The sequence below is a fragment of the Alosa alosa genome, chromosome 12 (assembly GCF_017589495.1).
Source record: "Alosa alosa isolate M-15738 ecotype Scorff River chromosome 12, AALO_Geno_1.1, whole genome shotgun sequence".
Taxonomy (NCBI): Eukaryota; Metazoa; Chordata; class Actinopteri; order Clupeiformes; family Clupeidae; genus Alosa; species Alosa alosa.
This window is the reverse complement of record NC_063200.1, coordinates 16,184,391-16,204,297: the sequence shown is the minus strand read 5'-3', so window position 1 is coordinate 16,204,297 and position 19,907 is coordinate 16,184,391. Positions and strand designations below refer to the sequence as shown.

Below are 19,907 nucleotides of genomic sequence, written 5' to 3'. Positions count from 1 at the left end.
TATGAATGCCATGCGTAACTGGCCAATGCCTGATTATTCTGCAGTAAAATAATGGTAGTAAGTAGTGAGGCTATATAAGAGGAAAAGGCTGAGGTCCACCACCAAATAACTTCAGTCTCACCATGGTGATAAAAGATCTACAGATTACATTTACATAGAAAATCATACTTAAGTTTTAGATTAAATACATTTTTATTATATTACATGCAATTTTATCTTTACATTTTTTAATTACATTGTCTCTCAATCACACAGCCTTATGCACACTCATTCATTCAACTGCTTTGACACCGTTTAATAATACACACACTAATGATTTATGAGCAAAAGCTGAGATAGCAGAAAGAAAAATATGTTCACGTACAATAGTGTTTTGCTATTTATTTCGATTAAACATTTGGTTGCTCCTTTAATACTGGACGTAAATCATCATTAAAAGAAAAAAAAATAACCTAGAAAGTCCAATACAAACAAAATTACAAATTAAATTGTCACCATTTGTGTGCTTATTATGTAGTCATCTGTATGTGTCAGTACTAAGATCATTTTGTTATCCTTCATATGTGAGTATGATGAAGTCCTGCCATCAAACATGATCTCTAAGAAGCATAGCATTGTCGACACTTCTGACACCGCAATCCAAACACCCGATGACAATGGAACAGATCATTTTCCCTCTCTCTTTCTCTTTCTCTGAAAGCTCCTTTAGCCATGCTTTTTGGACACCAGGCCTAGATGTTTCCCAAAAGCATCACTGGGCAGCTACCACCATTAAATGCATTAAAAGGGAGACTTATCATTCTGACCATTCTTTCTCTCTCTCTGTCTCCTAGTTACAGCAGTTGTGGAAAGCGTGTCCCTGTTGGATTGTGAATGATACACACTCTCAAGAGAGATGTCTGGTGTCTCTCAAGAGATTACAACTGGGTGCCATAGTCCAGGTCCCAGCCCCTGTGAGGATGAAGAAGAGGGTGAGGATGATGCTGATGATGAAGGTGAGGCAGACGAGGAGGGTCGGAGTCCTCGTAGTCCGAGTCCACCTGAATCCTGACCTGAGGCAGGGGGCAGAAGGCCTGCTGGTGGACGGCAGGGGGGCTCTGGACCGGGGAGGGGGGGCAGGAGATCTTCAGGTGCAGGGTGACACTGGGGAACAGCAGCAGCAAGCCAACATTACAACTCATGCACTCTCTCTTTCTTTCGCTCTCTCTCTCCTTCTCTCTCACTGTCTTTCTATTTCTGTGTCTCCCTTTCATGACCAGCTCCTATCTCTCTCTCTCTCTCGTTCTCTCTGTCTTTCCCTGTCTCATTCTCTTTCTTTCTCTTACTCACTCTGTGCTCACACTTTCTTAGGAGACACCTACCCACACTCCCTCACTGCCACCCGTTCTCCTGTGCACCCGCAGGCATTAACCCACACACACAAGAGAATACACACTCTCTTGTGAGTGTGGAGCATACACACACATGTACACACATTGCAAGAGTGCAGTAGCCAGAAGGGAGAACCAAACAGCAGTCAGAGGGGAAAAAAGAGAAGAGGATGGTTTCATTAGACAGAGAGAAAGAGTGCAGGTGGGAGCTCAATTCCACGTCACCACTGAACACTGGGAAGAAATCCATACTGTACACAACTAAAACCAAAGGTACTCACTAATGCAAACTTACATTTCACAAATATTATCTACCATTTGAAAAGAATAGATTGCTACAGTAAGCTTTTTATATATTTTCTCTGCACCAAGGGTGATTAGCCCCAGTCGACATTTTTTTAACCAGTCGTTTCCATTCAATGTGCAAATACACTGACCAGGGACTCACTCTGGGTGTTAGGTGTTTGGCACAGTCACAGCCATCTTGAAACATTTTTGCTGTTGTTACCTGAAGTTATGACCTTGCTGTTGTGACCTGAAGTTATGACCTTACTGTTGTGACCTTGAAGTTATGACCTTGCTGTTGTGACCTGAAGTTATGACCTTACTGTTGTGATCTTCGGTCACCCTCACAATCCCTGAGAAGCAATGCAGGATAGACATGACTGAGAGCCAGCCAGTCCCATTCACAGGAGAATCCAGACAGCAGGCGGACCTGGGCCGGACCTAGCCGGTGATCTGGGTCAGCTCTGGCTGATCCAGGCCCACTGTGGTCCGAACCTGGTCCCAGGTCACCTGCTGCCGGAAGGAAGACATGGGGGAGTACAGTGGGGAAGATGCAGGTAGCAGGGGCAGAAGGGGCAACAGGGACTCAGGGACTCAGCAGTGAAAGCAGTCAGACACCAGGGAAGGACTAGCCTGGGTGCCATTCCGAACTTAGTCCCGCCCACAACATTTGAGGTCGGGAAGTTCGGTCTGGCATTGCTCCATTTTGGTGGAAGTATGCTCGCCCTATATCGGGCGGATCAATCAAATCAGGCTTTACGATGACGGACAGGTGAGCAACAGCGCCTGGTCTATCACGTCATCTGAGCACGCTTAAATTAGGCTTATGTTTGAAACAACAACGCTGTGGCTAGAAGGATACATGGCTTTTAAGACCCCATATGGAAAATTCATATTATTTAATGAGGTTGTGAAAACTTTGGCCAAAGTTGAGATGTGGGAAAACTCGTGGTTTCACTTTCATCAAGGGAAAACAGCGCTGTTGCATTGCAAAATGTTTCCTCGTTCGTTTGAAATCACTGATTGACCACCTGTTCGCGGGATTAGAAAAACGGAGGGGATATAGGAGAAGAAGGATGGTTTGTGTGTTTTCTTCCTACACCTCACGGTAAGCTATTTTGTTGCTCTGATTGGTTAGGTCTATCCAATTGAGTGCAGAGGCTTCCCCCCCCTGTATCGGTTGAAACACGGCCCATAATTATGTCCCAATGGAGCAGTATCAGACTCATATTCTGACTAGAATTGAGTATGACTACGTCAGGCTAGGGAAGGACAGGACTCACACTAATATTCATTAAAAAAAAGACTGTTGTGTGTTCAGGGTTATATAGTATGGGAAATGCTCTGCTAAATGGCTGGACAAATTAAAAGAAAAAGAAACAACCAAATATTTTGAAAACAAATAATCATTTCAAACAATATACAAACGGTATACAACTAAATGATCAGAACAAATATAATCAGTTTCACTCTTTTCCGCATATCAGTATGACCCAATGTCTGTCTCATCTACAAAAAACAGTTTTTTAGAAGTCATACTGACATCACATATTCTGACGAACAAATGACTTCTGCTAACAAAGTCTATGACTATCCATGATGCCAAGTTCAATGAGATGCAGCGTTCCCATGACCAACTCAGACACACTTCTCTGCCGAGTAGAGGGTGGACAAATGACACACACACACCTCATTTGAAAGTGTTTCAGAGACTTCTATGGTTGTTTTGAAATTCTAGTTGAGCACCACTAAAAGGTCCACTCACTCTGTCAGCAAATATGGGCATTTCCCAGAAACACACCAAGAAAGTGAACAAAAGAGGGCTCGGTTTCCCAGGGCGCTCAGATTTCCAATGTTCTGAACCAGCGATGCAGTTGGCATCAGTGATGTCAAATCTCTAGACATTGTTCTTTTGCTTTTGATACACATCTTAATTCACTGAGATACCAACAGCAAATGTACAAGGTACAAGGTACATTTACGAGTGGTGACTTAAACCCTGAAGACACGGCCAATTCAAGTCAAAAAAGCTTCAAATAACACTCTCCAAAACCTCAGTTAGAAGTTTGATCTTTAATGGTGTTACTTCTGCTTAGGTATACTACTTTGGTTCACAATTTGAGGCAAACAATGAACTATTTCAAATATTTGTATATACAAAAAACAAACAAACAAACAATACCAACAAACAGATGAATACATACTTATAGATACGAAAGAAAACCCAAAGGACTCTGCATTGCTTTCAGGGGCCGGAAGACAGAACACTGAAGACAGAACACTCAGAAAGGGAGTGTTCCAGAACTGGAGTTATCAGATATCACTGTTACACTTTCACCAACATCCCTCTTATTTCTCTAAAATGCCCATAGTCCACTATTTTTTTCTATTTCAAAAGAATCCTTTAGTTTATGACTGAAAGAAGCAGGCTTATTCTTCCGAGACTTACATGACAGTTTTTTTTTTAGCATTTTGAACATTATTTACATTAAAATGCCAGATATAAGGACAAATGAAATAATTTTTGAAATTTCCTATTTGAGGACTGTACAAAGATTACTGTACTAATTACTGCAGGTTTGATTAAAGTTATACACATCACAATACAAAAACACCTTCTGTCCTTGTACTGTGTTTGTAAAGTTTAATACCATATCAGATATTTTACCACAATCTAGACATCCTCTAAATATCTATGTGTTTCTACAGTAAGATTCCTACTCAGTGTAACTGTGAAATTTGCTCTTGAGACTACTGATCACTTTAGCATATACAGTGCAAATACAAAACATCATGATGATGACATTAAAGTGAAAAGTATATCTGCACTACTCGAATAACAACAGAAACTCCAATCTGTTTGTGTAGCCAGAGCAACACTTCACACCAAGTGCCGTGACTAAGAGGCAGTCTGCACTCAGAACACTGTGCTAACTCAAGCAGTACTGCTGAGGTATAGGAAATATTGTACAGGTTGTAACACAAATTAATTTGGGTGCACCTCAAAGATGTGAGTTTGGTGTAAGGCCTATGGTAATCACAACTTGTGCTTGTGCGCACTTTTAGATGTTCCACATACCTGTGAGACTGTGTTTGTGTGTGTGTGTGTGTGTGTGTGTGTGTGTGTGTGTGTGTGTGTGTATGTGTGTGTGGTGCTAATGTGTGTTTCGATGTGTCTGTGAGTGTGTGTGTGTGTGTGTGTGTACATGCACGCTAATGTCTGTCTGGTGTCGAGCTGGCTGTATGCTCCTCAATCTGTTAGATGTTCGGGACTGTGTGCACGTGTGTGTGTGTGCATGTGTGTGCACTAATGTCAGTGGCTGGTTTTGAACTGGCTGTACGTACCCCAGTCTGTCGGTTGTGTGTGTGTGTGTGTGTGTGTGTGTGTGTGTGTGTGTGTGTGTGTGTGTGTGTGTGTGTGTGTGTGTGTGTGTGTATATGTGGAAATGTCTGTGTCTGGTGTGGAGCTATATTTGTGGTCCTCAGTCTGTTCGTTTTTCTGTGTGGATGCACGTGTATATTTGGATGTGTGTGTGTGTGTGGGTATGTGTGTGTTAGTGTCTGTGGCTGGTGTCAATCTCGCTATACGCTCCCCAGTCTGTTGACTTGTTGGTTGGGTTCAAGAGGTCGCTGTAGGGCACGTGCAGTTTGAGCACACAGTACCTGCGGTCCAGTTCGGCATCATCGGGGGAACAAGCCTGATACTTCTACACACACACACACACACACACACACACACACACACAGAATCATGCACACACATTGGATAGTGCACAAGAACAGAAAAGAGAAAAGAGAAACAAAAGTGAAAAAGAAAGGGAGGAAAAGAAGAGAAGAAAACAGAGAGAAACACAAAGTAAGTCAGTGAGTTCATGGTCGTGTCTGTTCTCAATTCTATTCTGTATTCTCTATTCTGAATCACAACTAAACATACAGCAAGTGACAAAATGATTCGCTTGACTGTCTGAATCAATTTATTTTGAAGACCACCAATGGCAAATAATCAAGACATTTGTGTATTCAAAATCAAAACTCATTCACAAGTATATTTTTGTACACCATTGTTTTCCCAAAACATTTGTGAGTCAAATCTCGTTGATGCACAAAGTGAAATTATGACTACATGGAGTTCCTTGGTAATCTGAAACGGCTGTGATATATAATTTCCTATGAAGCACAGTTACTTTACTGTATGTTCAGTCTTTGCACAGTGGACTTAGATGGGTGTGGCTTGGGTCTAAATGGGTGTGGTTTCTGGTCTAGGTGGGTGGGGTTCAGGGGAGGGGTCTTGTACTGTACTTGTTTACTCACAGTAAGAGCTGGGAGGGTCAGAGGGAGGAGAGGCGGGGCTAGAAGTGGTGTCAACGGGTGGAGCCATAGTTTCCATGGGAATCTTCACAGAGGGAGGGGTATCTTTGGGACACTTTGCCTTGGGGTGGTTGGGGGGTTGGGGGGTCAAAAGGAAGGGTACTCATAATCAACCAGACAGCATGCATTACAGACCAGAGCGAGGATTTACATGAACAACCACATCAAACACACAAATGAATGCATGCGCCAACACATGGACACACACAAACACACACACACACGCCCACCACAATCATACCCAAAGAGGAACACAAAGCAAGTATACATTGCATACATATATTTCCATGCACAAAACACACACACACATGCACACACACACACACAAGCACGCTCTCTCTCTCACACACACACACATACACACACACAAGCACGCTCTCTCTCTCTCACACACACACACACTCACACACGTACACTGAGCCACAGTCCCAGATCACCACACACAATGGGGAAAATGACAGTGTGGAGAGAGCTCAATGGAATCAGGTTACTGTAACTCGACTTGGGTAAATCCAAGCACGCGGCAGTAAGCAAGCCAAACAGACACTAATCAAGGGAGGACAAAGGAATTCTGGGAAACAGGAAGTGAGGGGTACACATACACACACAGACAGATAGTAATGGTTATACAGTGCCTTATCAGCAACACTGTGGGGTAGAAGGAGAGAGATATTAATAATAATGATTAATGACAGCTACACACACACACACACAAACAAACACCAACAACAGAGCATGTACAGGTTCAATAGTGCTACATCTCTTTACAACACACAGTGGGTGTGGGTGGATGCTAACCTGCTAAAGGGGCTAGTGCTTTGGGGGGTGCTACGTTGATTTACAACACAGAGTAGGTGTGGGTGGATATTAAGCTGTTTAAGGGGCTAGCTAGGCTAGCTGAAGTGCTAGTGTGTTAGCTGTAGCCCTGAGGCGATGACCTGTTCGGGCTGGCGGGCTGGACTCACCTCCTCGTCGCTGTCATGCTGCGCAGCTTTGCCCTTCTTCTTGTCCTTCTTTTTCTTCTTCTCCTCCGCTTTCTTCTTGTCCTTCTCGGGCAGGATGTCGTCCAGCCAGGCCAAGTCGTGCTGGGAGAACATGTAGTCCAGAAGCTTCCGCACCACCATCAGCCCCAGGATCTGATGGAAGCACAAACATTTACAAGCACCATCGCCGACATGTAGTATAAGATGAACATGACACAAATCCTTTTCTTTTTTAAAAATGTTTTTTTAAACCTGATGAAGCAAAATGCGAAACGCATGGTTCACGCCAAATAAAATCAGCAAAATATGCCCTCCAGTGTGCGATGTATACTAGTTTTTGACTTTTCAAATGTTTTTTTTAATTATTATTTTACACTTTGGGTCAGTTACTTACAATAGTAATTATCTGGACATTTGCCCTCAGGAGTTTCCAACACAATCTTTTTTTTTCCATGAATACTGTACATGTTTTCAAATACCTGACACATCTCTGATTCAATTTATCCTTCTCTCCTTTAACCTTGTGAGATTCTTGTGAGAATTTTGAGAAACTCAAAAAACACACACAATATCAATTAATAATACACTCATAAACCACACCCTGACAGGCCTCTCTCTCTGTCTCAGTCTCACAGGGAGAACACTGAATCAATAACACCACTAAATGGTACAACAGCAGATGGTGGCTAAGCATAATGATCACCACTCCCATATAATGGTTCTCAGAAAAACAACATTGGTACATGACTTGCAATATAACAGCCAATAACAGACTGGGTCCCCAGACAGGGTTCCCTGAGAATATACAGTAATATCCTTTGAAAAAGATGGAGACCATGATCCATGACCGGAAATGTAACCATCTATCGGAACTCCCCCTATTACCGTCGGTCCCGTATTTCCACCGTCTTGCTTGTATGTGTCACTTAATATCCATTTCTATACAAACCAAGACGGCGGACTCCTAAAGAAACGCAAGCACCCACACCATAGGTGTATCTAAATTAGCTATGTACCAAAAATTACATTTTACCTTGACTCAAAGAGCTGTAAACAGTGTTGTAAGGCTGCGTGTACACAACCGCTTGGAGCTCCAGTGGAATTTTAATTTCATGACGAGAATTCTCGGTCTAACCGTTCATGTGCCGTTGAAACTGTGTAAATAGGCGACCCATCAGGCCAGCACTATAACTCCGAGCGTGGTAAACAAAATCGGATATTTCAGGCAGTAAATGCTCCCGTTAAGAACCAAACCAGATTTTGTCCAAATCTACACACCTATGGCTACTTAAAAATGTAAAGTTAATTTAGCAAATGTTATTTTGAAGTGTTAAAAAACATCGTTGTTTAAGAATTTCTGAACAAAAGTGGTGATAATTGGGGGTGTTACGATAGTTCAGAGACACTCATAAAGCAATGTCCCATGTGTCCCTATTGGACGGAGGGCTGGGTGAAGCTCCTCCCTGGCCCACACAGCCAGATTAGCCACCATGACTGCACATACAGTGGACTTTTTTCCAGACAGAGACACAGTCCACTCTGATAGGGATCCATACCACCTATCATCTCTGGTCATATCTCATCTTGATAGATAAATACATGTATAACACGGATGGCATACACACAGGCAGACAGACCTAGACTGTCTGACATGTTCACAGATATGAGACAGTCTTTCTATTTCTGTCAGACAGACAGACAGACAGACAGAAAGATAGTCAGACAGACAGACAGACCGAGAATCAGACAGACAGATAGATAAACAGACAGAGAGTCAGACAGACACAGCCATGTTGCTCACCATGACTGGGAAGATGATGGCAGCCATGGTGGATTTGAGGATCCAGAGCACGGCCAGGCAGGTGATCTGCACCAGGGTGAAGAGATGGACCCGGCGCAGGGGCACGTGCCGCAAGAAGGTGAAGTCTGGCTGGTGCTTGGCTGGCATGAGGTACAACTTAATCCTCTCCCAGAACTGAGCGCCAACAAAACACAGCAGGATTAATGTGCAAATTAATTAATGTGCAGGATTAATTTATTGCAAATACACACCGCAGTACATTTACAATGATTCATGTAGGCAGCCTCATTCATTCATCCATCACACACACACACACACATCCTGTCTCTGATTGAATTACATGTACCTGAATGCCATTTAGAGATGCCACCCCCATATACAGGAAAACTCCATAGAGAACAGGCATGGGAATATACTGATAGACAAGCACAAACAAAAAGACACCAATATCACAGAGTGCAGTGCATACAACTACCAAGTCATCCTGTAGAGTTACTCTTACAGTCACAGAGTGCGGTGCAAACAACTACCAAGTCATCCTGTAGGGTTACTGTTAAAGTCACAGCTGCTAGATCATAACATGGCAGATTATTTTAGCTCCTAGTAATTCTTAACCATAATTATTCTGAAGCTATTATTATGCTGAAGTTAATTCTAAGTGAATGTTATTGAATGGTATTATTTTATGTAAGAGCAGCAAGTGTTTCGGTTGTGGCCACACCTGAAGTATGGGAGCAAGGAATATGGAGACTCCGGTCAATACAAACACCAGTATCCCCGTCACCCTCTGTTCCCTGTGTACAAACAAAAAACAACACCATGAGTTACCTCCGCAACACAAACACTAGTGTCACCCTCACCCTCTGTTCCTTTTGTACAAACAAAAAGCAACATCATGAGTTTCCCCAACAGTGCAGTGCATTCATTCCCATGGCAATAACCGAATTAAATAAGATGTGGGGAGGGGTATGACAGGAGGAATATATGTGAAGTACTGTGCAGTAGTTTTAGTTTTATTTATTTATGACATTAGGCCTTTTAGGGAAGTGCAATATACTCCTTTTTACGGTATTCTATTTATTGATGTGTGTATGTTATGTGTTAGATAAATAGTGCTGTAGATGCCTGGTTCAATGTTTGTGTTGTGGATTATGTGTCAACATGACTGTACTGTAAAACAAATTGCGTCTCGGGGACATTAAAGTTTTCTAAGTCTAAGTCTATGTATATATTAATTCATTCATTTATTTAATGTATTTATTTGTTCTGTTGCCATTATGCAGCACTATTCCACTGATAAACTTACCGGTATTCCGTAGTGCTATTCACAATAACTTCTGTCCCCCAGCCATTCTACAGTAAGCTTATTCCACTCATTGATTTATTACATTGAGCTATGTACAATAACTATTATCCCCTTGCCATTCTACAGTACAGTATGCCTGCTCTATTTCCCTGCTGGTTTTGTATATTTCCAGTGATTAACTGGGCTGTCTTACCGAACTCCCAGGAACTGTGGCTGCTCGCCTGGTGCGCTCGATTCGCTCTCCATCTTCAGGGAGTCGATGTGGGCGATGGAGATAACGGTGGCAGCCACGTACCATGGCAACCCCAGGAAGGAGCAGACGGCCATCAGGATGCCCACCCAGAACAAGTCCAGGTGGTACCCGCAGCCCTTCTGTCTCAGAGAGGAGTGTGTGTGTGTGTGTGTAAGGGGGGGTGCAGAGAGGGGGACAGGTGGTTAGATGGGACCCAGAGAGACAGACAGACAAGGACAAACCCAGACCACATCCAGATGGTTCTCATGGAGGGTGAGGGAGTGAGACAGAGAGACAGATGGTCAGATGAGTAAGAGGCAGACAGACAGACAGACAGACAGAAAAAAGACAAATCCCACACACAGAAAAAGTCTCAGTGATAACTGCAGACCTACTAGTACTGTCACAGAGAGGTGTGAAAAATGATGAGAAAGACACAGCCATGCACTGACAAAGAAAGTTTGCTAAAAAGACAAAACACGAACAAAAACAAAACTGTCCTTCAGTCTCTCAGAGAGAAAAAGAGCAGAAAGTGCACAAGACAACAAAGACAACAAGGACAAGCAGCAGTAACACATACCAGACTCAGACACAGAGAACAGAACACAGGTGAAAAGCGGACTGCAGAAGATCCAAAAGACCACCTGCCGTTATTCTTTACCTTAAGTTTGTTCTCTTTGCGGTTGACGATGACAGCACTGATCTGCTGGTCCATGAAGATGAGGATGGTGACCAACAGCGCAGGGACGGCGCTGGCCAGGTATACCCACCATGAGTTCTTCCCAAAGGGCATGACGATCCATCCGCGGTCTGACCTTGTGGGCTACAGGTGCAGCAAGGGGGGCAGAGGGGCAACTATCCTTAATCAATTTGCCCCATAGACTTGTTTTATTTCCACTTTTCCCACATAACGAGTTCATTTTTATCACACTAGCTAACCTATACAGTGTGTACAGTGCATTCTACCGCTTTCTAATTTGGAAATCTCCCTGAATGACAGACATCTGATGCATAAAACATGTAATGTTTACTTAGTACTTTACTAATACAGTATCCATGGATGGAAGAGAGATACTATTCTAGCAAACCAAATCAAGCAGAATCTGAATCATCAATCATGCATGTCAAGCAGGAGCTTGCTGTCACGTACCTTAAACTCTGTGGGAACGATTAGCTTAGGCGTACCTAGGCCCATGAGCATGTCAAGGCCCACGAACGTCATGATTGACATGAAGATGGAAAAATCACTGATGAGCTTACGAAGCTACACACACAGACACAGGTGAAATGTGTGGAGAGGTCATGGTCGAACGCAGAGAAAAGCAGAGGACAAAAGACAAGAAAAAGAAAAAAAGAACAGAAAAGAAAAGATATTAGTGTGCATAATCAGGAGTTATCACTGAACCTGTTCACACTACCTGATTTGTGGTATTAATGCATGTTGAAAAAGGCAGCAGAATCCATTATAGATGACCTTAGCAAATTTAACTCATTTTTGCTTAAATGATTTATGATGGATCACTCTCTGGTAAATAAAATTAAAAAAAATAAAATGTATACATGGATGTACAGACCGTCTGTCACTCTGAGAGCTCTGATAAACAGATACCATAGTGTTCAAATTTCTCCAAGGCAATGTGGCAATATGGTCTGGCATATGCAAAAATGATGCAAACAAGGGAACAAGATACACTTGACATTTGCACACTTGGTATACGGTCCAAACTCTGTGCTGCACCATTGAAGATTTCAGAGGGAGAACAAGGAGGAAGATGCACAGCATGCAGTAGAACAGAAGGGGGGTCTGGGTGGGTTCACACCAGCGACCCCTGAGAGACACAGGGGAGGAGGAAGAAGATAGGCTGGTTGGACCAGAATAGACAGGGAGAGAGGAGACAAAGGTCAGAGGTCAGACCAGCATAGATAGGGAGAGAGGAGACAAAGGTCAAAGGTCAGACCAGCATAGACAGGGAGAGAGGAGATAGAGGTCATGGTCAGACCAGCATAGATAGGGAGAGAGGAGACAAAGGTCAGAGGTCAGACCAGCAGATAGAGGTCATGGTCAGACCAGCATAGATAGGGAGAGAGGAGACAAAGGTCAGAGGTCAGACCAGCATAGACAGGGAGAGAGGAGGTAGAGGTCATGGTCAGACCAGCATAGATAGGGAGAGAGGAGACAAAGGTCAGAGGTCAAACCAGCATAGACAGGGAGAGAGGAGGTAGAGGTCATGGTCAGACCAGAGTAAACGGGGACAGATAGAGGACCTTGATCTCTGTGGGGACATGCAGTTTGGGAGTCTCCAGGGACAGCAGGCAGTCCAGGCCACAGAACACCAGGATGGAGATGATGATGGCGAAATCCCCAACCAGGGAGCGCACCTACAACAACACACCCAGAGGAGAGGAGAGGAGAGGGGGGAGAGGAGAGGAGAGGTGGGGGGATATGCAGCTACTCAACACCGGCCTGATCAGGGCCACATCAGGGCGCCATCTAGCCCAGTGACAACAGCAATCTCAAGGGTCCAATAAAGGGAGAAGGACAAGGATTCACAGAGATGGACCATGAATGGAAACACCCAACCCCTTCCCACCCCACATCTCAACCCAAACCAAGCCGTCGGGTCTGGCTCTGCAGTTTGCCCCCCCCCCACTCCCCCTGTTCCCAAACCTTGGTAGGGAAGTAGCGGCTGGTCTTGAACTTCTTGAGCGAGACGGTCATGGAGTAGGTGCCGAAGAACAGGATGAAGGACATGAGGGCCAGGTCCGGCACGTACTTGCAGGCCTTGCCCACCAGGTCGCCGCCGTACTTGAGGCACTCCTTCTTACTGAGCTGGCTCCAGTCCAGACCTGTCATGTTATACTGCGGCGCCCGCGACAGAGTTGCCCACAAACAAGTAACGGGTCAGCAGCGGTCAGCAGCGGTCAGCAGAGACACAGTGGGAAGACAACAAGAGAATAAAAATGGCCTGGCACACAACAACGCGACCCCAGAGCCCGTGGAGCAGTCAAGGACAACAGCACTTTATAATCATATCCATAGTTAAATACTATACACTATATACTGTATATATGTGTGTTTATATGTATAAAAAGCGCAGGGCCTCTGATTCAATATTCAAGATTCAATGGACCTTTTTCACAGCAGCCATTTCTGACATAAAACATATGGCAGGCCCAGGTGTTAATAATGACTTTAATTACAGTAATTAAAGTTCTGATTCTGCTACACTTAAATGGAAAAGAGACTTCATTAACGTATTTAGTAACACTGTTACTATTATTTATTTTTTTATCAAATTATTTACTATTATTTATTTTATTTACCCTACTATTTATTTCATGTGAGAATTACTGCCGTGAAACAGGTCTATTATTTATATACAGGTCTATTATCGTTAGAGAGTAAAAACAGATTCACTGGTCAACAGTAACAAGTAATGAGCCCTTAACACAGCTGACTGTGCACCGAATTTGGCCCTCATCTGGCTGAGATCAGGGCCAGATTCGGCCCAGAGGTCGGGCTGCTCCCCAGGACCTAAACCACTCACCAACTCAGTCATGTTATCAGGACCCAGAGGAACTGGAGAGTTTCCCATCACACAGGGGCCACTGTTCAAATCACAAGAGACAAGAGAGCGAAAGGACATCAGAAAGAGATGAAGAAAGAAACTAATTGGGCACATGGGAATGGACTGAACATATACTAATATACTGTATGATTTTAGATAAGATTAGGTCGTACTCACTCAGATCAAACAGCAGCCAGGGAGAGTGCAGCAGAAACAGACATGACAAATCAATTACAGTCGTCAGATATCTGCACAGATCTCATTCAAAACAAATACAGCATATGCATAACTCCTTTATAAGCTGACAGGTAGCTATCATTTTCCATTTAATTAATATAAATTCCCTTTGCTTTCACCACTTTCCCCATACCTGCAGAAGTTAAATAACTATTTGGTACCCAATTGCTTCACTATTTTCACATACAAAGCACAATAGGCAGACTTATAATACAGTGCATACATTTATTTTTCCCGCACACATCTTATTTACTTGTTTACTATATTCCTTATTTACTCATGATTTCTGAATGCTGAATGTTCCTAATAACTGATCTATGGCAACATCTCCAAATATCTGAAAAACTACCTCATGGTTCTCCAAAATGATCTCCCCCAAATCCCTCCCTCCCTCCAAACAAAAGGTCTTTTGTCCCTAGTGGAAACCTGTACTCACTCTGATCCGGCGCCAAGCACTCGCACTTGTAGGTGGTGACGTAGTCGGGCTTGAAGCCGCGGTTGATGGGGTAGTACTTGAAGGAGCCCGCCATCTTCTTGATGGCGTCGGAGATGAAAATGAAGGAGATGAGGCTGGAGAAGCCCTCCTCGGTGAAGCGCGTCATGTACTTGATGATAAAGCTGGCGTCCGTCGCCACCAGGATCAGACACTGGAAGCACGAGTGCAGACCGATCCACAGGCGCAGCTCCATGTAGTCGATGCTGTTTGACCTGAGAGGACGGGGAGGAGAGGGGGAGACAGGAGAGGGAGACACTTGTGAGACAAGCAATTGGCAATTGGCAATTGTATGATAAGTGGACAGCACTAAATACAATTCTATCAATTCAATGAACAGGCACTGAAATGAGTGCAGGCTGATCCACACGCAGCTTAATGCAGCCAATGCTGTTTGACCTGAGGGGGGCAGCCATGAGACAGTTGTGACACAGCCGTTAGACAGCCGTGAGATAACCGTGGCAAAGCCGGGAGACGGCCAGGAGACAGCCGGGAGCTGAATCTGCATACCTGTGTCACCAGGAGTGAAAATAATACCACCAAACTAGGAAGTCCAGCCACTCACTTGCTAAACTCATAAAGCAGTTTCTAAAAGATGAGGATGGGTCCACTCACTTGCTAAACTTATAGAGCCGTTTCTAAAAGATGAGGATGGGTCCACTCACTTGTTAAACTCATAGAGCAGTTTCTAAAATATGAGGATAGTCCACTCATTTGCTAATCTCATAGATCAGTTTCCCAAAGATGAGGATGGGTCCATTCACTTGCTAAACTCATAGAGCAGTTTCTAGAAAATGAGGATTGTCCACTCACTTGCTAAACTCATAGAGCAGTTTTTCAAAGATGAGGATGGGTCCAGTTGAACTGAGGATGATGAGTGGTTGGCCACCAAATAAACAGAAGACTGTTCCCGCTAACGCCGTTCCCAAGAAACTCTCCATGACACCCTTTTAATAAACAAGCAACATCAAAATCACAACCAGGAAGCAAAATTCAAGTGAGACATGGATCAATGAAACACAAAAATTAAGAAAAATAAAGTAAAAAAAAAAAACAGAAAGAAAGAATGAAAAATTAAAGCCGAAAACTAAATTGGAAATACAAGAGAGTGATAAAAAGGGAGGGGAGAAAAAAAAAGAGAGAAGACAGAAAAGAAGAGAAGAAACAAAAATGACATTGGAAAGCTGAAACTCTGAAATAAATGAAAAACAGAGAAAGAGCAAAGAGAGGGAGAGAGAAAGACAGTTAAAGAGGCCAGTAGTGTCAGAGAAAGAGAGGGAGAGGGAGAAAGAGAAAGAGTGAATGAGAAAAAGAGTGAAAGAAGTTCTTGGATCCAGAGGAGCAGAGAGAGAGAAAGAGTGAAAAAGAAAGTGAGTGGAAGAGGTTGATGGCGCCAGGGAAACAAAGAGAGAAAGAGTGAAAGAGAGAAAGAGAGAGAGAGTGGAAGAGGGTTAACACCTGGTAGTTGTCTGTGGCGTCCCCCAGGAGGCCCCCGAAGGTGATGGCGTTGGTGATGCAGCCCAGGTAGATGAAGAGCACCGCCGAGATGGACTGGATGTGGAAGCCCTCGTAGATGTCGCTGAAAACATGCGGCAGCTTGCGCTTGATGTCCAGATAGAGACCTCCACAAAACCTGAAAGAGATTTATTATCCCATTATTGCATTATCATTTAATAACCAAACTAGATGTACCGCAGAGCGGTACAAAATATGACCGCCGCCCAGTCCAGCACATGTTTTCCACAAAAATAAGTCACGCTGAAAGGCATATATGATTCTAACTGTCTCACTTGAATTGCATTATGCACACTCAATTCACTGGTATCTGCTAGACAACAAGTACCAAAACATGATTAGTTCATAGATTTCACATGTAATATACATTTCATACAACCCCACCCCATCTTGCCTGGTCATAATTCTGAGAAATTCTTGAATTGTGTGCATGTGTAAGGTACATGTTTATGTTTATGTGTGTGTGGGTGTGTGGGGTGGGTGTGTCGCGTGCATGTGTGTGTTTGCCTGTTTATGTGCCTGTGCGTGTGTGCATGTGCATGCATGCGTATATATTTCTACTGTGTGAGTATGTGTCATAATGCGAGGGATTACCTGTGAATGTATGTGTGTCGCGTGTGTATCTGTTTATGCACATGTGTGCATATGGAATGGGTTTACATGACCCCTGGAGGCAAACATACACAAAAATTGGTCCTCCTAAACCCTACGGTTCTCGAGATATTCACAGAAAACTGTGTTCGTACCCCTCCTTTTCGGGGTCCAGTCCAGCCGGGTGCTACAGATCAAAACGAAAACAGGAGGTTCCATGCCATCCATGTGGGTTACATGCCCACCGTTTTTCGGTACCCCAGGTCTTACAGTGTCCGGAAAAAAAAAATCTGACTAAACCTATATGACCGGCTGGGCCAGCGGCACGGGCGGTCATAATAACGCACACCGCGGACAGCGGAAATTGAGCTGTATAAAGCATGGCCAGAAAAGACTCCAGTACCTCCCAGTAAACGCCAGCTCCTCTCCCAGCTCGTGAGGGGCAGGCATCTGCTCGTCGTCAGAGGCAGCTCCACCTCCTCCTGCTGTCCCGTTCATCTGTCCCAACTCATTCAGGTTCAACACGGACTTACTGAAGACAGGGAGAGAGAGAGGACAGAAAAGAGAGGAGAGGAGGAGAGGAGAGGTGGCAAGAGGAAAGGGGAGATAGAGAGGAGGAGAGGAGAGGGGAGAAGAAAGAAAGAGGAGAGGAGAGAAGAAGAGAGGGGGCAGATAGAGAGGAGAAACAGAAAAGGAAATAAAGGAGAGTAGAGATATGGGGAGAGGAGGAGAGGAGAGGGAAGAAAGGCATACACACACACACACACACACACACACACACACACACACACACACACACACACACACACACACACACACACACACACACACACACACACACACACACACACACACACACACACACACACACACACACACACACACACACACACACACACACACACACACACACACACACACACACACACACACACACACACACACACACACACACACACACACACACACACACACACACACACACACACACACACACACACACACACACACACACACACACACACACACACACACACACACACACACACACACACACACACACACACACACACACACACACACACACACACACACACACACACACACACACACACACACACACACACACACACACACACACACACACACACACACACACACACACACACACACACACACACACACACACACACACACACACACACACACACACACACACACACACACACACACACACACACACACACACACACACACACACACACACACACACACACACACACACACACACACACACACACACACACACACACACACACACACACACACACACACACACACACACACACACACACACACACACACACACACACACACACACACACACACACACACACACACACACACACACACACACACACACACACACACACACACACACACACACACACACACACACACACACACACACACACACACACACACACACACACACACACACACACACACACACACACACACACACACACACACACACACACACACACACACACACACACACACACACACACACACACACACACACACACACACACACACACACACACACACACACACACACACACACACACACACACACACACACACACACACACACACACACACACACACACACACACACACACACACACACACACACACACACACACACACACACACACACACACACACACACACACACACACACACACACACACACACACACACACACACACACACACACACACACACACACACACACACACACACACACACACACACACACACACACACACACACACACACACACACACACACACACACACACACACACACACACACACACACACACACACACACACACACACACACACACACACACACACACACACACACACACACACACACACACACACACACACACACACACACACACACACACACACACACACACACACACACACACACACACACACACACACACACACACACACACACACACACACACACACACACACACACACACACACACACACACACACACACACACACACACACACACACACACACACACACACACACACACACACACACACACACACACACACACACACACACACACACACACACACACACACACACACACACACACACACACACACACACACACACACACACACACACACACACACACACACACACACACACACACACACACACACACACACACACACACACACACACACACACACACACACACACACACACACACACACACACACACACACACACACACACACACACACACACACACACACACACACACACACACACACACACACACACACACACACACACACACACACACACACACACACACACACACACACACACACACACACACACACACACACACACACACACACACACACACACACACACACACACACACACACACACACACACACACACACACACACACACACACACACACACACACACACACACACACACACACACACACACACACACACACACACACACACACACACACACACACACACACACACACACACACACACACACACACACACACACACACACACACACACACACACACACACACACACACACACACACACACACACACACACACACACACACACACACACACACACACACACACACACACACACACACACACACACACACACACACACACACACACACACACACACACACACACACACACACACACACACACACACACACACACACACACACACACACACACACACACACACACACACACACACACACACACACACACACACACACACACACACACACACACACACACACACACACACACACACACACACACACACACACACACACACACACACACACACACACACACACACACACACACACACACACACACACACACACACACACACACACACACACACACACACACACACACACACACACACACACACACACACACTCACAAACACACAAACACACCCCCCACACATATTGCTGGTAGTTATGGTGATGGTTATGGTTATGGTTATGGTTCTTGGCAGACGCAACAATAACAATAAACATTACC

General features: G+C 44.6%; 1 protein-coding gene across 1 annotated transcript in view; it reads right to left on the bottom strand.

Moving 5' to 3' along the window:
* Positions 1–173: 173 nt before the first annotated feature.
* The window catches only part of slc4a5b (solute carrier family 4 member 5b), a 40,663-nt gene continuing 20,929 nt past the window's right edge, over positions 174–19,907 (bottom strand). Inside the window, exons 10-25 of the mRNA XM_048259379.1 lie at positions 17,154–17,282; positions 16,103–16,277; positions 15,458–15,591; positions 14,588–14,859; positions 13,894–13,925; positions 13,014–13,205; positions 12,611–12,724; positions 11,496–11,609; positions 11,007–11,168; positions 10,307–10,485; positions 9,529–9,601; positions 9,154–9,222; positions 8,808–8,981; positions 6,989–7,159; positions 5,319–5,362; positions 174–1,143 (exon numbers count right to left, since the gene is read on the bottom strand). Coding sequence (XP_048115336.1) covers positions 918–1,143; positions 5,319–5,362; positions 6,989–7,159; positions 8,808–8,981; positions 9,154–9,222; positions 9,529–9,601; positions 10,307–10,485; positions 11,007–11,168; positions 11,496–11,609; positions 12,611–12,724; positions 13,014–13,205; positions 13,894–13,925; positions 14,588–14,859; positions 15,458–15,591; positions 16,103–16,277; positions 17,154–17,282 — 2,260 coding nt within the window. The 3' untranslated portion in view covers positions 174–917. The remainder of the gene's footprint in view (positions 1,144–5,318; positions 5,363–6,988; positions 7,160–8,807; positions 8,982–9,153; positions 9,223–9,528; positions 9,602–10,306; positions 10,486–11,006; positions 11,169–11,495; positions 11,610–12,610; positions 12,725–13,013; positions 13,206–13,893; positions 13,926–14,587; positions 14,860–15,457; positions 15,592–16,102; positions 16,278–17,153; positions 17,283–19,907) is intronic.